The 25,465-nt window shown below is 43.1% G+C and overlaps 1 protein-coding gene across 1 annotated transcript in view; it reads left to right on the forward strand.

Annotated features, from left to right (window-relative positions):
• The window catches only part of Dytn (dystrotelin), a 50,486-nt gene that overhangs the window by 12,140 nt on the left and 12,881 nt on the right, over positions 1–25,465 (forward strand). The window contains exons 5-9 of the mRNA XM_050154257.1: positions 470–570; positions 9,581–9,652; positions 9,875–10,038; positions 13,275–13,386; positions 15,023–15,153. Of these exons, the coding sequence (XP_050010214.1) occupies positions 470–570; positions 9,581–9,652; positions 9,875–10,038; positions 13,275–13,386; positions 15,023–15,153 (580 nt within the window). The remainder of the gene's footprint in view (positions 1–469; positions 571–9,580; positions 9,653–9,874; positions 10,039–13,274; positions 13,387–15,022; positions 15,154–25,465) is intronic.

A 25,465-nucleotide genomic window follows, 5' to 3' on the forward strand; every position in this document is an offset into this window, starting at 1 on the left:
AGTCTCCTTGTGGAGACTGGGAACCAAACCCAGGACCTCTGAAAGGGCAGCTAGTGCTCTTCGCTGGGCCAGCTCTATAGTTCTTGTCTTGTTAATATTTAAAAGAGATGCTTACATTTATGAGGATTTCGGGATTTTCTTTTAAAATCCACGCTTTTCAGTTTTGCATTGCTTGGCTGCCTTGACATTTATGATTTTAGAGATTATCCAGAAACCACCAATTAACTGGGATCCTCACCTGACTGTTAACCAGCCTCCAGCACAGAGGTCTGTTATCACCGGGGTGGGGGTGGAGGTTTGGGGTCTTAGTTACTGACGGATCGCCCTTTAAGGCCTTCACGGGAACAAACAAACAGCAAGAACATGACTCCAAGTATCTTTTATATTCACAAAGAAGCTTGCCCAAAATCATATACTCTTCACAAACACAGGGATGGACTGAAGGCTTTTTCGCTTTTTATGTGTCTAGCTTTTTTTCAGCTCTATGCAGAAAACAACAGGAGAGGCGGCGACTCCCGAGCCCGCATGACTCGGAGGGCTTTGAGAGCCTTCCTAACAGATCTACAGCGGGTAAGTCCCAGTCCTTAGGAGTTCCCAATTGGTGTCGGTCATAACAACCTGCTGTGGCTGTCAGTATTTTCACAGTGCCAGTTCCTCTTTCTGTAGCAAGCCTGACCCATGCCCGTGTCTTCCTCTGCACTGGACCCGTGAGCTTTCCTGCGTGAGCCACCTTTTCGTTACAGAATTCCTCAAATGGCCAACTTAAGAAGCAGACATTTTATCTCGGCTCACAGCCTATGGTCGGCTGGCCCTGTTGCTTTTGGGCTGTGAGAAATGGAAACGTGGTGATGGGAACATGGGTGAGAAGAACCTGCTCCTCTTATGTTAGGCAAGAGGGAAGAAGAGACTAGAATCCCTTAATACCCTTCAAGGCTTCTCCCTAATGAGGTCCCACCTCTTAGCAGTTCTATTTCCTGTGTCTCTAAGCTGCGACTATGCCTTTAATACATGCTCTATGGAGGACACTTAAGATCCAACCGTAACACGCTCTCATTCCCAAAGTTCTTCATAGTCGGTTCCGATTTACAGCATGAAGCCTATACTCTGTAGCAGCGGAACAAAGCTTTTGTAGTTTGACTTAACCCTTCTCTTTAAAAACAACAAATTTCTGACTCTCTTATAAAATACCTGCTACTCATTAGTTAGAAAAGGTCAACTAAAAGGAAAAAAAATCAAAGGTTTAAAAAACATTAAAATGAAGCAGGGCGGTGGTGGCACACACCTTTAATCCCAGCACTAGGGAGGCAGAGGCAGGCGGATCTCTGTGAGTTTGAGGCCAGCCTGGTCTACAAGACCTAGTGCCAGGACAGGCTACAAAGCTACAGAGAAACCCTGTCTCGAAAAACAAAACAAACAAACAAACAAAACAAAAACAAATTAAAATGAGTTTTTAGAAGGGTACAAAACTGGACATTGTACAGGGAGACAGGTGATTTTGCTTTTTCGTACTGGTGTTATATGTGCACCCTACACCTAGCTTTTAAGAACGGGAGTGCTCAGAGAGAAGGGCTATAAAAACCCGAGGAGCTTAGGAGGCTGGATGCTGCGCAGTGGACTTCGGATTCCACCCTCAGCACCGAGGAAAGAGAGAGGTGTGAGGAGAGCGTCCCAGTGATGTAAGTAGAATCCCTGTTGGCCGGCTCTCCAGGGCTGCGCAGGCAGAGGACACAGCCATGGGTCTCTAGTTTGTTCCACCCTTACCTCCTGTCCATGAGCAAACACATAAGGTTTTCCGTGCTTTTCAGATACACACCCAACTGTCTGTAGCCTTTATTTTACTCATATTGCAATGGGATGCTATTTATGTGGGAATGTGCGAGTCTACTAAAGACTCACTTAAGACTACTTGTTTTGTTGAATAAATAAAGCACTTTAGTTAATAAAAGGCAAAAGTGTAGGTTCTGGAGATCTGAACTCAATTCCTCATGCTTTCTTGGCAAAGCAGCCTGATGAATTTCTTTGCGTAGGATTCCTATAGCTTGGTGTCGTCCTACCCCATCTTAAATGAAAGCTGTGTCTTTGCTCTTTTGATACTGCTCCATGAATCCTGTAGGCCTTTCTCATTCCATTCTTTCTCTTCCTTCTTCTGGGACACTGTGCTTCCGAACCCCTGTCTGGAGTCTACACATTCATCTCTCTGCTTGTCCAGTTCTGCTGCCTTGTTGTGGTCTCTGTCTTGTTCCTTGAACTTTTCTGCTCTTGTTCTTCCATTTGTCTTTTATTTCTCTTAGCTTTTCTGATGTTTCTGAATTGTTTATATTCATTTTACTGTGGTTTGATGAGCTTTCTTGAAATGGCATTTAGTATTTTGCAAACCTTCCATCTGTCTGTCACATTTGAACTGGTCACTGTCTGCTTCCAGACACTGTTTCTCTGATTATTCTTGATCTTTAAGATCAAGTTTTGATGTCTTCATTTTGAAGAAGTAGGTAACTCTTGGTTTCCTTTTTTTGTTGCTATAGCCAAACACCATGGCCAAGCCAACTTATAAAGAAAGCATTTAACTTGAGGGTTCGTGGTCCCAGGGGGGTGGACTCCATGGCCATCATGGTGGAGATTGTGGCGGTAGGTAGGCAGGCAGGGTGCTGAGGCAGGAGCTTGAGAATCACTAAGCAAGGAGTCGTTTACGGAGAATATCAGATTTGGGTGTTGACAGCGGAGGGGTTACCTTCTTTCCTGATATCCTAAGAAGCTGCTAGTTCTTCATTTTTGGCTTATAAGACTAAAGTAATTAGCATACAATTGGGATATTAGGTTCATTTTCATATTAGACCAGAAATCAGAACAAAAATTGGGATAATGAAGACATAAGTGATGGAGGTTGACAAATAGTAAGAAGGATTCTACAGGGTTGCCCAGAAATCCGTGGGACTCAGTATAGGGATTGGGTCATTGGACAAAATATAAGACGACATTGTTTTGAGGTGTGAAGGGATGGAGGAGAGTTAGGATGAGAACTGAGAAGACTAGGCCTAGTATGCCTCCTTCTTTGACGGGGAGAGATGGGAGAATAACACAGGCAAACAGGAGATATTCCGCTTTAATATGGGAGGGGTGTTGAGTAGGCTGACTGAAGTGTAGTTATCAGGGTCCCCTAAGAGATCCAGGAAAATAGGGCTACAGTTGTGAGGGGGAAAGGAGACAACAATGAGACACCTAAGGACATATTTGATTGTGTGGTAGGGGAGAGACGGGTTATTATTTGCACCAAAATCTAGGCCAGATTAAATCTGATCCAAAAACACGACTTAGAGACAGAGAGCTAACTGGGAATGTTATGGGCTTTTGAAACCCCAAATCCCATCACCCCTCATTGACACACTTCCTCTAACAAGACCATGCCTCCGAATTCTTCCTAAACTGTTCCACAAACTAGAGACCAAATATTCAGAAATCAGCATATGGAGACCATTCTCGTTTAAAGCACTCGTTTAATAGCAGCTATTCCAGGATCTGAAGTCTGGTTATGTCCTGTAACAGTAACCTGTCTAGAATATCTAGACAGACTCGCTATTGTGGTCCTTAAGCCCATGAACCCTGTAGTCATTGCATGGCTGGGAGATGTCCTAAGCCCAGGATCATTGCAGCCAGCACGAATGAAAACTGAAAGCCAAGCCTTGTCTTCTAAGGTCTGCCTACCACTGAGAGCCAGTTATTCAGAGAACAAGATTACTGCCATCAGCCAGAAACAATACAGGATCGACTCTGAGTCCATCTCACAGGGGCTATGGGCTCTCACCCACAGCAGCGTGGATCTGAAGACCGAGCCCACCGGCACTGGTCTAGCGCCAGGTGCTCTGAAGCTGTCTACTGCTGAATTTAATACAAATTGTTCTACCTACCTCCTTCTCTTACCCCAACCAAATGTTCTGTAGATAATGTTCTACCTTAGGCTATTGCAGGGGTGCCACTGATGGTGCAAAGTGGCCATCCTTGCCTTCTTCAATGATTCCTGGTGTATGCACACGGGTGTGCCCATGAGCGCATGCAGACAGAGGACTGAGGGAGACGTCAAGTGCCCAATCCTGTCACTTTCTACCTTATTCCCTTGAGATAGGCTCTATCACTGACCCTGGATCTGGTCAGAAAACCCAAGCAATCCTCCTGTCTCTGCTTTCATAGTACTGAGATTGTAGGCACCGATGAGGCCACAGCTAGCTTTTGACATGGATGCTGGGCTCAGACTTAGACAGCAAACACCTTACCCACCAAGCACGAGCTCTAGCTGCTCCTGTTTGTTACTATATTGTAACCAGGTGCCTGTTTTCTCCCTGTTTTCCTTGGCTCTTGGAAGGCATCTTTCTGCACAGACAGTTGCTCAAACTGAAGCTTTGTGAGGAGGGACAGTTTCTTTTGCATTCCCTTGCTCCTCTCAGCTCCTTTTATCCCAAGATGTTCATAGTTCCTAAGTAAAGTGATGACTTAAATATTTTAGTGTTTTTATCAGCATAATATTATGTAGAATAATGGGTTTCATCATGGCATATACATAATATATTCATGCATATTCACACACACACACACACACACACACACACACACATTTCCCTCTCTTGTTCCTTTCCAGCTCCAACCAATCCCCTCCCTCATCCAAACCGGCTTTCTTCTACTTTCCTGTCTTTCTCTGGGTGTGATTCAGTGGGTTTCATTACGGTTGTTCACAGGTTTATGGGTATAAATTTGATTATAGGAGAGTGGGCACCACTAAAGAAAATGCCCCTTCTTCTTCCAATCATTAAATAACTGCATATACATCCTCAGAGAGGAGTGGGGTCTCAGGACAGGATACTAACAGACCCAATGTTGTATAGGTTTTGTGTCCGTGACCATAGCTGCTCTGAATTTGAGAGAGCAACAGCCTTGCCATGTCCAGAAATCAGCATTCCACACAGCTCTCCCGTCCCTGCAGCTCTGTATTCTTTTGTGATGGTCCCAAGACCTTGAAGAGGAGGTAATAAAAATGTCCCATTTATGGCTGGGTACTCAACAGCCATTTATTTTCTGCACTCTGACCAATTACGGTCTCTGCAGTCACTGCTGACCATGGCAAACAGCAGCTTGTCTGACCAGAGTTGACAGCAGATTTTAAATTTTTTAGTAAGGTTAAAGTGTTGCTGACAGTGAAGGTTAGGGGGTCTCGGGAGTGATAGAGAGGCATAAATGTTGTCACTCACAGAGACAGGATTCAGCTATGAGACAAAGGATTAGGAACAGTTCTAATTACAAAGCAATGGTACATACTTCAAGGGCAAGATGTGAACAGGGCCAAGTCTTTGGAATAAGTTCAATAAATTGAAAATAATTCATAAGGTACGGTGGATAAAAGCAGGAGTTTGCAGGATTTGTCTGGGTTTTTCAAGAGCGGGGTTGACTTTTCTGTTGCTGTACGGAATGTTCAAATGTGGGGCAGCATCAGGGACACGGGGGGGGGGTCACTTATGCTAATGCATACATCTTGACTGGCCTCATTGCTTCCAAGTGGTTTTTTTGTTTGCTTGTTTTTCTTTTTCTTTTGTTACCGGAATCTAAAGTTCATACTGCTCTTTATCTTATGAGAGGAACGGGGAGTTATTGGAGGAAACAGGTTTATTTAAAGCCAGCTCTAAGGAACACCGAGGAGATTCTCTGCCTCAAATCTACCTTGTGAGGTCTTAGCATGGTTTTATGGAAGGAGAGGGGGACTGTCCAGAAAGACAATGGGCAGGAGGTCCACGCTCGGGGCAGGGTCTTCTTCGTCCAAGCCTGTGTCTTCTTTCCTCATTGCTGCTGGGAACCACACAGTGGTTCTTTCTGGCAGCCAGTGAATAAGAACCTCTAAAGGCTTCTTTCCTCATTGCTGCAGGGAACCACACAGCGGGTCTTTCTGGCAGCCAGTGAATGAGAACCTCTAAAGGTTTCTTTTCAGCCAAAAGCATCACGAAGGAATAATGTGCTGGCTTAGGTTTTGATCAACTTGACACAACTAGAATCATTGGGGGAGAAGAAAACCTTAACTGAGGAAATGTCTCCATCATGTGGGCATGTCTGTAAGGCATTTTCTTAATAAATCATTGATATGAGAGGCTCAGGCCACACCTAGGCAGGTGGACCTGGGATATGCAGGAAAGCAGGCTGATTGAGCCATGGGAAAACACCCGGCAGGTGGCTTCCCTCCATGGTACCCACCTCTGTCTGTGTTTGAGTTTCTGCCCTGACTTCCCTCAGTGATGGACAGTGAGGGGAAACCTGAAAGTCAAACAACCGTTTCCTTCCCAAGTTACTTTTGAACATGGTGTTTATCACAGCAACAGAGAAACAGACTGATCCAGAGAGCAGGGGCCAGGTTTTGTGATGTCCTGGTGTAGTGCGGCTTTGCCCCATACACTTCCAGTTGCTGTGTACTTGGCTCTTACTCTAGACTACACAGCCTGACTCAGAAATGCCAGATAACAATATTAAATACTTCAAGGCTCATCTGGATCCTACTGCAGGCTTTCTGCCATCTGAGGAATGTCTCGGGCAACCGCCACTGCAGATGTTCCTCCACGACAACTCGTGTCGCAGAACGCAAGCAGGTGGAAAGCCAGGGGCCTAACCCATCAGACTGATAACAGTAGCCAGTTTCAAAGCGGATGTGATAGGAAGGACCTGGACAGAGTGGCATTTCCCCTCTCCTCTCGAGCCCTGGTGTTCACCTCCTGACTACTGCTGATGGCTTCCAGTTAACTCCAGTCTCCAGGGATTTTAAATCAAGGTCAATGAGGGCTGGAATAAATGCTGGCTCCTATAGCCTGTCCTTCCTGTGAGCATTAGCAGGCTCTGAGAGACTACCGGGACAGAGAGCTGTAATTTGCATAGTAAATTATCATCCCATTGACTTCCATTATGAAATCTAAGACGGATTCCTTCCTTAGAAAACTCCAGTCCTCACTATGTGATTCAGATCATCCCCTAGGAATGCTAATTGTCGTTTTGAGTGCCATTCTGCCCATGGCAGCCTGTCACCTCGTCACATTTAATTCTTCTCGAAAGAACACCTGCAAGAAATTAGCCAAATAATTCACAAAAACTTTCTGAAGGTATTTAAAGGGGAAGCACCAGGCACATCCCACTATGGTGAGGAACTTGTTTTTACTGGTGCTGGAGTCACAGAGCTGATGATCCCAGGGCTTTCTCCTGCGTATCTCCATGTGAACTGCGACCTCTTTCTTCATTAGGGGTAGGAACACCAGAGAAGGAAGAACGTTAAATCAGCAATGCTCTTACTAAGTGTCCCAGGTAGTTCATCCGTATTCAAAAGATGGGAGATGAATGGCTGTTGTTGTTGTTGTTGTTGTTGTTGTTGTTGTTGTTTGACTAAATAACGTTGGGAGTGGTTCCTTACTCTCTGTCTGTGACAGGGTTATTATCAATTTAAAGCACACGCCATCTTGTTACCAGTAGCGAATGTTTGTTGACTTCTGTCTGCCTAATTGTCGGCAAAGAGGTTTTAAGTGCCACTTTCCTGATTGGGAGGACATTTATTTGAGTTGATGGGCTCGGCAGGGGGTCCTTGCAATTACAGCAGTGTATCCGACAGCCTGAGCTGGGCAAGGCATCAGATGTGAAACTGGGACTCCTGTCCAAATGCGAATAAGTGAAGGTGACTGGTACACACATCTATGCATACGGAAACCAGAACCAAATTCATCGCCTTAGTCTTGTAGTTACCAACCCCAAACCCCACGCAATGAATGTGGTTGAAAGGTATAATGCAGGGACAATGGAGTCGTTAGAATATCTATAAAATATAAATAAGCAAATAAGAAAGAAAGTCTAATGAGCTTTGTCCCCTTAATGGAAAAGGAGGATTTCCAGAGAGAGACCCCAACAGTGCAATAAACTTGTTTTTTTTTTTTTGTCTTGCTCAAAAATCATCTCTCAGTGATCATTTAATCTATTTAGCTTTAAAAACAACAAAAATTATATGTACAAAAGATGTTAAGTTGGTATGGTGTACACACGCCTATAGCTCCGGCTATGGAGATGAGGTAATAGGATTATATGAACTCAGGAATTTGAGACCACCCTTGCAAGACCCTATTTCAAAAGAAAAAATAAGAAAGGAATGAAAAAAGAGAAGAAAGGAAACAAGAGAAGGAGGGAGTGATGGAGAGAGAGAAGGAAGGGAGAGGAAAGGGGAGAGATGTTACATCATGTGTATCACAGGTAACAAGGCTGCACGTGTTTAAGGATTACCACAGTCAAGTAGCTTGGACACGCATCATTCCCACAGTCAATATTTATGTGTGAGCACAGATAAAGATCCCTCAAATCAAAGTCAAGAGAGCAAGAAACATCATTAACAAGCCACTGTGTTGTGTGTTAGATCTCCAGAATCTAATCATCGTAAATTGTAAGTTTATACTCTTTGAGCCGTATCTCCTGGTTTACCTACTCCACCCTCAACTCCAAGAAGCCACATCTACTCTCTGTTTCTTTATACTCATCTCTTTAGAGTCTCCATGTAAAAGAGATTATACAGTACTTCTGTGTACAGCTGATTTCATTTGTAGCATATATTTTCCAGGTTCATCCATGCTATAGCCATTTTTAAGTGCCAGATAACATCCATTAATGTCAACAAACACCTCGGTCATTCTTCTATCTTGGCTGTCTTAAATAAGGCTGCAGTGAATTTGTAGATATCTCTTCTTGACATAGTGACGTCATTTCTTGTCAGTTCTTCCTTTAATAAAGATGTGTACCAGCCCATTTCAAAGACTGGAGTTATGGTTTGCATATGAAGTATCCTCCAAAAGACTCTTGAATTGAAAGCTTGGTACCCAACTGGTGGATTCAATCACTGAGAAGTGAGTAGATCCTGAGGACTCTGAACTAACTGATGGCTTAGATATGTTTTGTATGGATTATTTGGTAGAAACTTTCTTACTTAAGGCCTAGCTAAAGAAACCACGTAAAAAGAGATCTATTCCTATGGGCCTCTCATCCCTACGCTCCCCAGTCACCGTGAGGTCTGCCCAGCCACAGCCTTCTGTATTGATGCTCTACCTCACCACAGCCCAGAAGCCATGGACCGAAGTACAAGCCAACCTCAGTCTCTCCTATTTGAAGTTCTTTGTGTCAGATATTTTGACATAGGATCAAAAGAAGTAGTGGAATTGACATGTATTCAAACGAGACAGTGTGAAAATTCTTGACAAGCTATTTCTTAAAGCCACCGTGAACCTGAAAGCAGTATCACTGTGACCTCCATCAGGGGAAAAAGAAAAGAAAGATTAAAATAATCTGCCTGGGATTCTAAGGCGTCAGACAGCAGACATCTTCCCTCACTACCTCAGTGCCTTCCTTCTGTGGTCTTCCTCCCGTCTTTTTTTATTCATTGTTCCAACTCAAGCATTGCACAAAACCTAAAGCTTACTGATTTGATTGAGATGACGCCTCTGCTCCCAGATGTCTGGTATTTGCTGATTGTGTGACCTCCTCCATTACTCAGGCACACTGAGTCCACTCAGTAGCTAACATGAGCTTGCCTTTGCAGATTCCTGCTGTTGTGGGAGAGAGCTGTGCTTTGTGCCCTGTGGAGCGTGCTGTCCACAGCTGCTTCCGAGGGGTGAGTAACGTAAAATATCCCTGGGAACTGGTGCAGGTGTCTGAAGAGTTTGCTTAAATTAGACTTCAGGCATGCTCCAGGACAGCCTGAGCTTGGAGGTATCCTTCCTCCGGCTCTCACATGACTGATTTCCGTAGCAGAACAGATATGGAAGCAGGGGGGTGGGAAGAAAGGGGGCACATCCCGCCTGGAAGTGCATCTCAGCCTGCTCTTCTTCCCCAGGTGTTGAGCTCTGGAATCAAGGAGGAGAAATTCTTGTCTTGGCTACAGTCAGAGCCTCTTATACTTCTGTGGCTCCCAACCTGCTACCGACTGTCAGCCTCAGAAATGCTCACTCACCCCGTGCGGTGCAGCACGTGCAAAACCTTCCCAATCGTAGGACTGAGGTACACTCAGCATCGCATTTCCTAAATGGTCGTGTGGTAGACGGGTCCAACGGAGCCACATAGATAACCTCTGGGATCCTTCCTATACATCTGGGATTCACTTGCCTTTAGTTCAATAATTAATTCCCTATCTGAGGCATCCTGGTTGAAAATAAACTTATTTCCTCTAAACAATGAAATATTAAGTTCTTCCACTGACTCAATGCTCTTAAGTAGCCAAGTTTTCTTCCTCTGAGGCAGTGGCTCTCAACCTATAGATTGTGACCCCTTTTTGGGGAGCTCAAATAACCCTTTCACAGGGGTCACTAATCAGATATCCTGCATATCAGATATCCTGCATATCAGATATTTGCTTGCAATTCATAAAAGTAGCAAAATTCCAGTTATGTAGTAGCATCAAAATAATTTTATAATTGGGGGTCACCACAGCATGAGGAATTGTATGAAAGGTCAAAGAATTAGGAAGACTGAGAACCACTGCTCTAAAGTACACTGTCTTTTGTTCCAAATAAGCCTTTTAAAGACTGTGGAGCTACCTACAAGAATAGTTTGTTAAACTGTGGTGGCACACACCTTTAATCCCAGCACTCACAAGTGGATCTCTGTGAGTTCGAGGCCAGCCTGGGTCTACAAAGCGAGTTCCAGCACAACAAAGGTTACACAGAGAAACCCTGTCATACCAAAAAAAGAAAAAAAAAAAAGAAGATTAGCGTGTAGGTTTTCCATAAGTTAAATAACGAGGAAGTAAACTCAGAGATGCTGCCAGAGCTTTGAAGAGGAGATGAGAAGTCTGACCAAGCAGGGCAAGCCGTGAGTCATGAGCTACGGGCACAGGCATGCGGCTGTATGAGGACATCCTGTATGAGCTCCAGGATGTCCAGCAGCTAACAAGGTACAGGGTCCTGGGAGAGGAGGAAAGCTGGAGCCCTCTGTGCTCACGCTTGCTCGCTTTGTCCTACCTCTCCTCTTGTAGCTCCTGATCCTCCACGGTTCAGACACTGACCACATTCCCACAGGCATGAAGCAGGTCTACCGAACCGCTAAAAATCTGGAAATCAAGTTTAAATTTTACTGAAAAGCTTAATTGAGTTTGCAATGGATTTGGAAGGTGCAACAAAATCTGACTCATATAAACCTCTTTGCAATTATCAACTTAAAACAATAAACCATGTCAACAGGAAAATAAGCAAGCAGGACCAAGGAAAGGTTTATATTATAGTAAAACCTAAATTTTCCTACGATGTACAATGTGTTCCTCAGAATCAATGGAAGAAACAGGAATAGAAATAGAAACAGGGGGGGGCTCCTGGGGCCTGGTGGCCAGCCAGTCTAAAGGAACCGGTCAGCTCCAGACTCAGAGAGAAAGCTGATCTCAAATAAACATCTAACATCCGCCTCTGGTGTCCATGCACAGAAGTGCACACGCATGCACATGGGGAGTGAGTGGGGAGACATATAGAGCAGAAAGTACCCCTACTCCAAGAACTGAGTCCCAGATGGGCTATCAATTATGGTCTATAAAAAACTAAATTATACAAGACTGAGATAAGATTGGAAAAAAAAAAAAAACCTTGGGTTCTCTATTTGGTAAAATGATCAGGAAACCAGCTGTCTTACCCACTCAGCAGCCTTTCTTGTGAGTCTAAAGGTGGTCTCGGAACTTAAGGGAAGTTAGCATATTGTTCAGACAAGTTAACTGTAGCTGTCTAAAGGCTGGACAAAGCTTCCAGCTCAGATAGGTAGCTCATCCAATAATCCGCATTAAAGAAAAGGCTTTTCCATCTTGTACACTTAGATGAGTTGATTAATTTTCAAAGCTATGCAAAAACTTTTGCAAGGCCAAGTAAGTGGTATTTACTAGGGCCCTTGTCCTGCTGCAGAAAGCAGACTCTTAACTTAGCTTCATTTAGTTCACATTCACTGGTGACCTACCATGTGCCACGGATCCTCCCAAACCCTGAGCTTGACTGTCCAGTGCAGCGGCTGTCTCTGCTACAGGTAGGAACGGCAGTGTCGTTATTAACCAGAGGCTGCCCCATCTTCCTAGCCCTTCAGTATTACCACACTATCTGTGGGTTAGGAGAGATCTCTCCCTGAGCACTGGGAGAGGTCTCACTACCAGCATGCCTCAGTGCTTTCTCTTCTTCTGAACACAAGGAGATTTAAGACTCAGAAATTAAGAACAAAATTCTGCCATGTTAATGTGTCAAGAAACAGGTGAGCTGCTCACACAGCTCCTGGCCACTGAAGACCCCCCCCCTCCATCTTTTCTTCCCTATGCACAGACTTTTAAGGAAAAGCATGGGCTTGTTTCGAAATCTTTTATCTAAGATTTAACTTTTTTTCCCCTAGCATCAGGAACTCAGGTTCAAGATTATCATACTTTGTAATTTCCAAGAGAATTCTTTATTCAACTCTATCAAAAATGCCAAACTTCTCTTTTAAGATTGGAAACTACAGCTGAGCGATGGTGGCGCATGCCTTTAATCCCAGCACTCGGGAGGCAGAGGCAGGCGGATCTCTGTGAGTTCGAGACCAGCCTGGTCTACAGAGCTAGTTCCAGGACAGGCACCAAACCCACAGAGAAACCCTGTCTCGAAAAACCAAGAAACAAACAAACAAACAAAAAGATTGGAAACTACACTCAAAATATTTGAGTGCTCATGCAGCTCCGCAAAATATGGCCAGAGCCTTGAGGGTTTCTCTTGAGGTTGCAGCCCCTAAGACGCTGCCTATGCAAGGCACTTGATATTTGGGTAGTGTGGAGAAGGAACATAATTCAGACCTTTAGACTGTAGTTTACTGGGTAAAGACACATTAACAAATTGTCTTATAAAAAACTCCATCAAGGCTGGTGAGATGGCTTAAAGTGTTGGCCTCTAAGCCCAACCACTTGAGCTTATTCTCCAGAACTGGTATGGAGGAAAAGAATCAATTCCTAAAGTTGTCCTCTGACCTCCACACATTTGCCATGGCCCATGAATACATACATGCACACATGCATGCACGCGTGCGCGCGCGCACACACACACACACAGAGTACTATTAAGATAAGGTTCACGTTTCTTTGAATAAGTAAGCACATGGGTTATTTAATAACTGTCAGCTTCGAGAGACAAACTGTAACCACTGTACTATCCGACACCTCCTGCGTGGTTGGGATGCTCATTCTCTGCTTGAATTCCATCCGTTTGCTCTCCTGCCAATAGTGACATAAGCTGCATTTCGTTTGGCAGATACCGCTGTCTGAAGTGTCTCAACTTTGACATCTGCCAGCAGTGTTTCTTATCTGGTCTCCACAACAAAACCCACCAGAAGCCCCACACTGTGATAGAGCAGCGTGTCCAGGTAACATCTAAGGCAGCGTGGTAAAACTTTCACTACCCCAGTCTTACAAGACATTCCATTAAAAACCCTTTTCTTCCATTAATTAACAGTGAAGAAGCTGGAAAAAGGCAAGCTCCCCCTTTAACATTTCTCAGTGTGCCTGAGCCCGTATGATAGAATAGTAACACATGCTGTTCGAAGATGTCTTAATGCCTTTCATTGTCTTTTATGATTGACACCTGCCAAGAGTTTAAAAACAAATGTGCCTTATTTACATTGCAAGCTTTTATAGATATTTTTGGAGACAAGAACAGGCTTTCTAGGCTAGAATGTGATCACTGATCTCAAGATGTGCATTAGGAAACATCTGTCAAAGCTAGAGGGACAGGCATTGAAAACTGCGATGACAGAAAAGGGTGTTGATTTGGTGAGAACAATATGACAAGGCCTTCCAGTTGTAGTATACTTTTGGAAAGATTTTGATATGACTTTCCCTGAGTCCTAAGTATCCCCTCCCCCCCCCTCCAACTTTCAGGATAAAAAGAAAAAAAAATGTTGTCTAGGTTTTCACTGAAAAAGTAAAGCTTTTTGACTTGTGACTCTTTTAAAGACAATCGTTAGTAACCAACAATGATTTAGTTCATTTAGTTCTAAGATGAAAGAAAAATAAACTGCAAAGGCATTGTGCTGTTCCTAGGGGTGGCTGGGAGTTAGGTGACGGGAGTGGGGAATCGTTGTCTCTTTAACTACCCATTTCGGGTGAATCTGCACAAAGGAGTGCCTCAAACACCACCGCAGTGAAGCTGCAGGTGATTGCTTCCGGTCCTCTCTCCAGGAAAAGCAGACTCCTGAATTTTACTAAACTTACCCAGCACAGGTTCATTCCCTCTGGTCTTCCACGCCAGCCCTGGAAGCCTGCAACTTGATGGTGTTACAGTGACACCGTGTGGTCGTCTTGTTAACACACTTTAATTTTTAAAAGCTGGACGCCTTCAAATTGAACATCTTTGTTTCTTTATCCTGAAGTTCCTCGGGTGGGACGGATGGATGGGTTTCGGGTGATCCACTATCTACTGAAGTTGCCTACAGCAGTAAACCTGGGAGGGATGTTCCTAGAAATAAAAACACAGCTCATCACCTTGTTCTTAAAGGACTCCACATCACAAATGTGAACGATCATAAACCCAGTGCGGTATTGCTCCTTCTCACAGCTTTAGAGTACTGTTTCTTTAAGAAGCAGTTATTTACTGAAGCAGTTTGGGGCATCCATCACTGAAGCTTATGCTACTAGTGGGTTTATGCTTAAATGATATGAAGAAACTCTAGGAGGAAGGGATATTATCTCTTCCAAAGCATCAAAAACAGAAGAATTGATTACCAACACTTTCCTCATGGGCTAACACTAAGGAATGAAGGCCATGTTTAAATTGATCTGAAACCCTTTAAGTTTTTTATGGACTTGATTTTATGACATTTGTGTGTGGGCACGCATGTGTGCAAACAGCCAACATACGGAAGGCGGAGGACAAGTTCTCCCTTTCCACCATGGGTTCTGAACATCAACCTTGGGTGGTCAGGCTTGGAAGCAAGTGCCTGTCCCCACTGAGTCCTCTCGGCTGCCCTTCAGTGCCTCTTTTAATGGTTTTCACTTCCACAGATGTCAGCAAAGGAGAACACAAAGCTCCTCCTCCAGAGCCTCAGAAACAACCTGCCCCAGAGACCCGACAGGACAAGAGCCTTGGGAAGACAGTGGCTGCTGGACCAGCTGTCTCCAGGGGATGCGGCTAGGTGTGTGGCCTGGGTCCACAGTCAGCACATAAGATATCCACAGATTTTCTCGCTTTCAAGTTTAGTTTGATTAGCATATATTAATCACACAGAATGATGGGCTTATAATAGCGTCTTCATACATTCATATTCAGCACCTCACCTTCCCATGTTCCCTCCCACTCCTGCGAACCCCTTCCTCTTCCAGAGCCCACCTTCTATCTTCTGTCTTCTTCCTTTCATGTATGTCTTTCTTTCCTTTTCTTTCTTTCTCTCCACCGCCCTACCCCAGCAACTTTCAACTGAACCTTCAGGGAGGCCTGGGGCCTCGAGCCCCTCTTCCCCTGTGAAGAAATGCTGTTGGCGCCGGTCTTGGGCAGGTCCTGTCTCAGCAGGCTCCTGTGGGACAAGAGTGCAAAGAGGCAGGCTGTCGAGTCTGGAAGACCAGCTCTACCCGCTCCATCCCGTTCTCTTGCTTTTCCGTTCTGCTTCCTCTTTTGTGATATTCCCTGAACCTCGGAGGAGGAGATACAGAGGACCCATTTAGGGCTGAGAACTCAAGAGCTGCTTATTCTGGGCGCTCGGATCGTCCATAAGGCCCTGCAGCAGATTTAATGCTAAAAGTTTCTACAGAGGGAAAGGGGTGGGAAGAGGACAGAGATTCAAATACATTCCCCCTCTGTAAACAGCGTTTTGGTTTATGGGGAACTGAGAGGCAACAGTGCCACGTAGTGGCCGTCGAGATAATTGCTCCTGAGACTAAAGCTCGGAGGGTTCTGTTAGAACAACTGTCCTGTGAACACTATTCACACTTCGCTGTGAGGGAACCCAGACTTGGGCTGTAGATGAAATTCCTCTTTCTTTTACGCACCTGCATCAAATAGGAAAGGTGTCCCTGTCATTATCCCCCAAATAATTGTTGCATTTTTATTTCTTTTAATGTCTTGTTTTGCTTTTTTGAGACCCTGGCTTGATAGGTACCCTAGGCCAGCCTTGAACTCACTGTGTAGCCCAGGCTAGCCTCTTAACTAACCACCCACTTTATTTTGCCTATTGAGTGCTGAAATTACAGGTGTGTATCACCATTCTTGATGTAAGCTACGATTTTGTGTATATACATAAAAATTCACATGTGTGTGTGTTCTTGTGTGTGCAGACGCTCATGTGTTTTGAGGCGCATGCACACATGTCAGTGTCGAGGGCAGAGGAAAAACCTCAAAGTGTTATTCTCTAGGCAAGATCCCCCTTTTCCTTTCTAAAAAAAAAACTACATTTATTTATTTGTATGGGTGTTTTGTCTACATATACACGTCTGTGCACGAAGTTCATGCCTGATGCCCATGCAACCTAGAAGACATTGGAGCCTTGGAACTAGAGTTAGATGTTTGGGAGCTGCCAGATGGGTGCTGAGGCTTGACCCTGGGCCTCTGCTCTCGTTGGTTAAGGAACCCTGGTCTTAACCATTGACCCATGCCCCCCCCTTTTTGAAACAGCATCTCTCGCTGGCCTGAAACTTGCCAAGTAAAGTGCTGGCTGGCCAGGGAGCCCTGGATCAGTCTCTTTCTCATGCTTGGATTACAAGGGCATGCCAGCATGCCAGGCTATTTAAAAGAGGTTCTGTAATCCAGACAAAGAGCCTCATGATCGCAAGGAAAGCACTTGGCCCCCTGAACTTTTCTCCAGCCCCACAAGGCAGCATTTTTAGTAGCCTGCGCTCATCTTTCTCAGGAGCATCATAATTCATAAGCAATCGTGAGCATGTTAGGAATGGAGGTGTAAGAAAACCAGGTGACTCAGTTCGGAGGCCCTGAAGCCTGTCCTCGGGAATTTCTTTCTTACCTTCAGCCCCGCCCTTCAGACGCTCGGCACAGTATTTGTGGGGTGAGATAAACTAGGGTTTATTTAAAGTTATTGTATTATATACAATCCACTCTGGATATGATAGATATGGTTAATCCTCAAGATAGCATTATGTAATTTTCAACTTGGCCTGGGTCTCAGTGAGTTCAGAAGCTCCGACTGGTGACCAGCCTGAAGAAAATGAATGAGAGCGTTGTGATTTCACAAGTGTTATCCTTGCTATCTATGAAGCTGGCAAATTAGGAATGCCCTTCTTCTAAGGTAATGGTTATTGCTAAGTGGCAATACTGGATTTATTTAATAATTCAGCAAGCAATCTGCACGGTAAAGAGCCCCTCCCTTTTGCTATAGGTTTACTTTACACAGACTGTTCATATCAGCAAGGATAATATGTTTATTTATGAGAACATAATTGGAAGTGAGGTGCCAGACATCACCACCATTATCAAAAATTTTGGGAAGTTCTTATAAGTAATAGAAAGAAAATGAAAATGCTGAAAAGGAGGAGATGAAACAAGCTGCATCTGCAGCTGACATGCTCTCCAAAGAAACCCTGAGGGACTTAGCAGAAAACACTATAATTAAGGCTTTGAATAATGGTGGAACATAAAACATAGCTGTATAAAATTGAGAGCTCTTCACTCTATTAGCAAAAACCAACTAGAAATTCTATAAAACTCTCATTTATAGCGCAGTTTATTTTACAAAGAAACTATGAGCAAGTTTAACAAAGTGTGAGACTCACATAACAAATATTACGCTATGGCATCAGGCACAGAAAACAAGACCTGAACAAGAGAAGCGTGCAGGAGAGCTGAACGGGATGACCCCAACAGGAGTGTCTTTGCGGCAAAGCTGACACACCATTCCTAATCATTCACAGATAAGCTGCTTACACATTCACCTGCTTGCAAATTCTGACGCGTGATCCGCTGCAGCACTTACAGATATGTACAGAGCGGCGGACACAAAGGTGCCAGCGCGTGCATTCCAAGATGCGCTTCCACCGGAGGTGGGGTTTGCCTCCTCAGTTCAGCTTTCACACTGAACACAACCGTCTTTCACACACCTGTTTTTGATCAGGTTTTCCCACTAAGGGGTTTCACTGCTACCAAAAGCCCTCTAGTGTCGTGTTGGAGTACTTCAGGGCTCCTGGAAAGCTGTGATGTCTCTTCAGGAGACACTGTGTGTCTCACTGTGTGTGAGACGAGCTTTATGAACACAAACTTCAAGGCGACGAGGAAGTAACTACTCCCTGCATCTGATCTCAGACGTCCAACCTCTAGATATGTAAGAAACATGTGGCACGGACATCTGTTATTTAATACACATAGTGTATGATATTTTGTTAGAGCAGGCAAGTGTTCAAATAATACCAGATGGGAACACGCTGCTCTCTCTGCCCAGCATACCCGCCTCTGACAGACCGGCTAAGCACAGACCAGTCACTCGTCCATATCTTCTCCTCACGTCTTATACTCGCTCCCACTATCTAGCAAAAGCCACTGGAAGTGATCTGCTTGTTAAATATGAGCTCTCTGGGAGCAGCAGTTCTCCGCCCTCTCGATGTTTTCTTCATTTGCTCAGATATAATAACTCAGGATGGTAAAAATGCTTCAAAAATAATTTTGAAGAACGCTTAATAGAACTCTGTAAGATCAAGGATGCCTGGCCTTAGAGTCATCTGTGCTCTCCCGATACAGCATAACAGACACACAGAATGCTTAGAATTCCTGGTCTGTGAGCTGGGCAAGATGACCCAGGAGCCACTATCGCTGAATTTCTTTGTATTTTTGTATCTAGACCGGCATGAAGAAGGAAGCGTGAATTTTCTATTTACGATTTTAGCTCTCTCTCTCCCAACTGTACAGTCTGTCTGGAAGAGAACACAGGGGAGAAGTGGAACATTATTGCTACTTGATGAGGAACACTGACCTTGACATCTGATTTGACATTTTAATAAAAAAGGGGCGTGCGGCTGGAAAGACTCAATGGTTAAGAGCACTTTTTATTTTTACAAAAAGCCCCAGTTTGGTTCCAAGTACCTTTGTAGGATGGCTCACAAATGCCTGTAACTTGAGCTTCAAGACATATAATGCCCTCTTCTGGGCTCTATGGGCATACACAAATGGCATACATGTGTGTGCGTGTGCATGCATGCGTGCACGTGACACACACACACACACAAAAGTAAATATCTTAAAAATACATTTTCCAAAAAATGTTTTCCTTATTATCATACTTGATCACTAAATTTGCCTCCATATCTTATAAAACCCTACTTCCTAACAGGCTTTGTCTTGAGTATAAAAGCTCTAAAGCCCCAGCGTCTGTGAGGCCATCAGGAGCAGTAGAAGCGACAGCCACAGAACGCCCCCGATACCTGCGTCAAAGACGGCCAACTGCTCCACAAGCGAATGACAACCCACATCATCAGGTGAGTCCAAAAGGGAGAGACACCATCACTAAAACACAGCATCCCGGCCACTCCGTAAGCATGTACAGCATCCCGGCCACTCCGTAAGCGTGCACCAGGGCTTGGTATAGTATCCCGGCCATTCTCTAAGCACAGCATTCTGGCTGTACCAAGGCTTGGAAAACCATTATCCAGACCAGAAAGTATTTCCACCATGTTAATGTAAACAATGAAAAATAGGGGGACATACTTTCAATCATAAAATATTACATGTTTTTGTTTGTCTCTTTGCATCCCAAGCTGAACTAGAACTCAAGTCAGTCTTATAGCTTCTGCCTCCAGGGTACTGGGATTACAGATGTGCGCTACTATGCACACCTAGGGATATATAGTTACTGCATTAAATTTGGAAAATAAATTAAATATTAAAAAATGAAAATAATATGTGTACGCATCATTAACATTTCCATACGCGTCACTCCTTTTGGATATTTTAGTTTAGATCATACTTGAGATGCACTGATTGCACTGTCAAGTGGTCAATGTAAATTATATTGCGGACATTTTCCATTGTCAGAATTCTTTTAAAACATCTGCATAGTTATTTAAATAAATTGCTATTCATTTAACTCCTGTTTGACATTAAGGTTGTTTCCAATTTTTACTGTAATTAAAAATTTGCTATTAAAATTTCCTTTCATTATTCCTTGTGAAGTTACCCCATTATTTCCCTACAATACATTTCTAAAGCAAAATCACCAAAAAGGTCCATGGAAATACGTTCAAGGTTCTTCATGCTTCTTGCAAAATTGCTTTTCAGAAAGGGATACTAGATTATATGCTCAGCAAATGCAGCCCATGGACCTGGCTAAAGCCAAGATTAACTTTCGCCACGTTTTAAATTCTGCCACTTTACAAGAAAGTAAAATATAATTTCACTTGTCTTTATTTTTCCCAAATTGAGTGAGACAAAACTTTTCTCCAAATCCTGTAGAAGGCAGTTACATTTTGTCCCTGCCTTCTCTTCTGCCCCCCCCCCCACTCTGGTATGTCACTTCAGTACGTCAATATAGTTAAACTTTGAATCTCTCCATTTGTCAGAGCCAACCCTGCTTCCTTTAGTCTACGGATGTTTCTATTTCTCTTAAAAATGCTCTCAATATTTCCTTTCTAATTTCTTACAGTTTTAGGCTTAGATAAAAAGCTCTCCAGTGAGAAATCAAATGATTCTTTAACTGTATTTATTTTAAAATGTTTTTTTCTTGACATTACAATTTTAAATCTATCTTGAGTTTTTAAATTCATGATAAGTGACAATAATTTCCTACTCTTGATTTTTGTTGTTTAAATAAACCCTGTCCTTATTGATGTCTATGTTATGATTCTATACACACTAAAATTCTCACTATTTGATGATAAGTTTTATTGTTTCCCACCCAGCTCAATTGCTTCTCATTTTGTTTTTATATGAGAGTATAATTTGAGAGTCTAGCTTTATGATAGTTATTTGTATAATATATAGCAAGATTCCTCTTTTATTTTTCTAACACTTTATTGAAGTGTGATGACATATTAAAAGTGGTACATATTTAATGTTTACAGCTAATGAGTGTGAGAACGGGCATACGTCCATGAAATTGTCACCGCCATCCAGGCCATGAAAGGCCCTCCAGTTCCGAAAGTTTCCTCTCAGCTCTATTATTGCTTTTGTCCTTAGAGTTATTGTTATTGTTAGTGTGGAAGGTAAAACTGTTTAGCATTAAAGCTACACTGTGATTATATTAGATGTCTCAGACTTATTCATTTTACATAAATACAACTCTATCCCATATATTATCCCCTGCCCATTTTTTCCATTTTTGTTCATATTTTTTATGTTGTTATAAAATAATTATTCTTCTAGAAGAATATTAGAATAGTCATAATTAATGCAGCCTGATCTTCAGGAAGGCCATCAAAGGGTAATCATTTATAACGCTTTTAATAATCAAAGAAAAGAATTAGCTTCCATGTGACAGCTGTGCTGACCTGAGCTGAGCCTGGACTCCAGCCCTAGAGAGTGAGTGCCGTGCCCGCCAGGTGTTCCGTGGGGCCCTTCCAGTGAGAAGAGAAAGAGCCCGCCACTGTGTCGTATCACACCTGCCATGTCTTCCTCCCCTCTCCTCACCTTTTTCTTGTTGGCAGTTTCTCTATCCAATTTTATGCAAGTAGTACATTCTGATTGATGTAGAATGTTTTTAGTAGTATGACCAAGATGTGAGTCTGAAGGTTAAAATAATGCGCTTATAATGTAACCCTTTTCAGCCATAGCATGTGGCCTGTCCCTAGTTCCCCAGCAGTAGCATGTGTGAGATAAACCTTGGCAGGCCTTTTCCTTTGTGTGTGTGTGTGTGTGTGTGTGTGTGTGTGTGTGTGTGTAGGTGTGTATTCATGTGTGTACTCATTTGTATATTCATGTGTGTGTAGGTGTAGCACCCTAGTGACCAAAGAACCTTACACACCTGTATGAGAAAACCACACAGTTTTAGTTACTACATCTAATTTAAATAATTTTTGAAAAAACAACCTTAAGAGCCAGTAAAATGTCTCAGTGGGTCAGGGCACTTGCCATAGAAACCGGAAAACCTGAGTTCCATGTCAAAAGCCCATTTAAAAGAGGAAAAGAAATTGGCTCTACAAAATCGTCCTATGACCATCACATAGGCACCATGGCACACACGTGTGCACATGCACACAAAATTAATTAATTAATTGATTAAGTTTAAAAAATTTAAAAAACAACTTTATGTCTTTTTATGGGAATGACTCATAAACTATGGTATCTAGCCTATGACTATCATTGTACATTTATATACAAACCTAAAATGTTTCTCAGTTACAGAAAAATGTATCATACAATAATATGTGTAATGCAATCCTAATTAATCTTATTAAATAAAAGCCTGTAGTCAGATATTAGGGGGTGAAAATGGAAAGATCAGAGAAGCACAGTAGTCAGCAACGGGAGTTCTCACCTCTCCAAATGCTCAGACCAAACAGGCAAGGTCCTGTCTCTACAAATCCTCAGACTGAATGCCATGAGCTCCTGCCTCCTTCCACCTTATAGTCCTCTCTACCCAGCCATATCACTCCTGTCTCTACCTCCCTAGTGCTGAGATTAAAGGTGTGAGATCCCCAGTGCTAGAATCAAAGGTCTGAGTGAGCTCTGTTTCTTTTTTTAGACCGATTAAATCTCCTGTAGCCAAAGGTGATCTTGAACAAGAGATCTATCTGCCTCTCTCTCCTGTATGCTGGGTGGGATTAAAGATGTGTTGTAGCATGAGGGTGGCCTGCTTTGTTGGGGTTTCTATCCTACCTGGTTCCCGAAGCCCTTCAGCCCCAAAGAAATACACAGAGAGTCTGCATTAGATATAAATTGATTGGTCCATTAGCTCAGGCTTCTTATTAGCTCTTGTAGCTTATATTAACCCATTGTTCTTATCTATGCTAGCCACATGGCTCAGTACCTTTCACAGCAGGGCAGGTCACATGTTGCTTCTTTAGTGGTCTGGGCTGGACTGTGGGAAAAGCTTCCTTCTTCCCAGAATACTCCTGTTCTCATTGCCTTGCTTCTACTTTCTGTCTGGTTGACCCACCTATACTTTCTGCCTGGCCAATCAGCATTTATTTAAAATATGTTTGACAGAATATAGACAATTCTCCTGCACCAGTGTGTGGCCGCCACTGCCTGACCTCTATGGCTAACAAGTGTGGCTAGCTCTGTACTCAGATGATCTTCAGGCAAGCTTTATTTGTTATAGCACAAACAAAATATCACCACAAATATGGATGTAAAAGAAGTTTAGTTTTTTTTATATTCATAATTTAAATGTCATTTCTGCAAAGGCTACACTTGAATTTAGAGGAAATAAGCAAGCAGGCCCTGTCACTCAGAAGCCACAGAGTGCACGCCAATAGGAAAGGGCTGCCCAAAGTGTGGCCCAACGCGTTCTGTGAATGACTTTGCAAGTAGCTATCTGAGAAGCAGCCAACATGGGCAGAAGGCTACCACAGCTTACTTGTATACTTTAATATCAAATATATATTATTTTAATATATAATTAACTCTGCAAATTAGACTGCATGGCTATACTTTTGTATAAGTAAATATTTGCATCATTGTTCTTAGACATAAATCCAAACACCAGCTAGTTTGTAAAACACTGCAATTTGTTTTGAAAAAGCATGTAATCACCATGCTCTTATGACAACTTTTTAAAATGTGCTTCAGTTCAAACTAAAAACTCATTCTCCCAATTTCTTGCTTCTCTAGACTATAGTCTGCTTTAAGAAGGAACTGTGGAGGACTCACGACTCCATCAATGCTCTGCACAGGGAAAGAAGGTAGGAGCCATGCGTGGATATGTGGGAAGGTAGGAACCACAGGTGGATATGTGGGAAGGTAGGAGCCACAGGTGGATATGTGGGAAGGTAGGAGCCACAGGTGGATATGTGGGAAGGTAGGAACCACAGGTGGATATGTGGGAAGGTAGGAGCCACAGTAGATATGTGGGAAGGTAGGAGCCACATGTAAATATGTGAACAGCAGTTGAGACAAGCCAGGAGCTCTACCGTGAGCTTTTATAGACATTTTCTGCAGAACAAAAAAATGAAATTCTTTAAAAAAAAATGGAAGAAATAATTTAAGCAAAGAAGCCCTATGTTTCAACGTGAAGGTAAAAAGGCAACTCAGAGCTGTGTGAGTAGCTACACATATGACTATCATCCAGCTAGCTACCATATGGGTTCATCTTTGATCATGTGAGGCCATTACGTGAAAGAAGCAAACATAGAGAGAGGCTGTGTAGATGACTCAGCTGACAAAGAGCTTGGCACAGAAGTGTGAAAACCTGAGTTGGATCCCCAGGAGCCACATGCCACAAGGAGAGTAACTCCTGCAAGTTGTTCGCTGATCTCCACACGCTCACTAAGGCATGTGTGTCCACCTACACACACAACCATACACATACACACACATACAACCACACACACTCATAGACACATATATACAACCACACAACACAACCACAACGCACAAAACCGTACAACACAACCACAATACACATACACAACCACATAATACACAACCACAACCACACATACATACCCACATACACATACATAACCACACATATACATACACAACCACAACACACATACACAACCACCCATACATAGCCACATATACATACATAACCACACATATACACACACAACCATACACATGCAACCACATACACACATAGACACATATACACAACCACACACATACACACACATACAACCACACACATGCTTAGACACATATACACAACCACACAACACAACCACAACACACATACACAACCGCACAACACAACCACAACACACATACACAACCACACACATTCACAACCATACAACACAACCACACACACATACACAACCACACATACACAACCACACATACATAACCACACATATACATATACAACCACACAACACAACCACACACACACATACACAACCTCATACTAAATAATAAATAAATAAAGTAATAAAGAAGTAATATAAAATAAAAATTCTTGCCAGGCATGTCAGGGTACATCATCAGTCGTAGGACTCAGGAGGCAGAAATGGGTGGATCTCTGTGAGTTCAAGACCAGACTGGTTTCCAGGACAGCCAGGGCTGCAAAATGAGATCCTGTTTCAAAATTAAAAAAAAAAAAAACTATCTTAAGTTAGTTGTTTGAAAATAATTTTTAGCTGTGTTATTCTCTGTTATGAAATCCATATCTGCTGTCTGCATCATTGGTAGCCTAATAAAGTACTTATCACTACAAAGCACTTAGAAGGATCAGAAAGATTTAATTTAAGAAAGGAAAACTGGGGCCGGGCGGTGGTGGCGCACGCCTTTAATCCCAGCACTCGGGAGGCAGAGGCAGGCGGATCTCTGTGAGTTCGAGACCAGCCTGGTCTACAAGAACTAGTTCCAGGACAGGCTCCAAAACCATAGAGAAACCCTGTCTCGAAAAACCA

Source organism: Alexandromys fortis, unplaced genomic scaffold (genome assembly GCF_014885135.2).
Source record: "Alexandromys fortis isolate MF-2015 unplaced genomic scaffold, M_Fortis_MF-2015_v1.1 scaffold_40, whole genome shotgun sequence".
In the NCBI taxonomy this organism is placed as follows: Eukaryota; Metazoa; Chordata; class Mammalia; order Rodentia; family Cricetidae; genus Alexandromys; species Alexandromys fortis.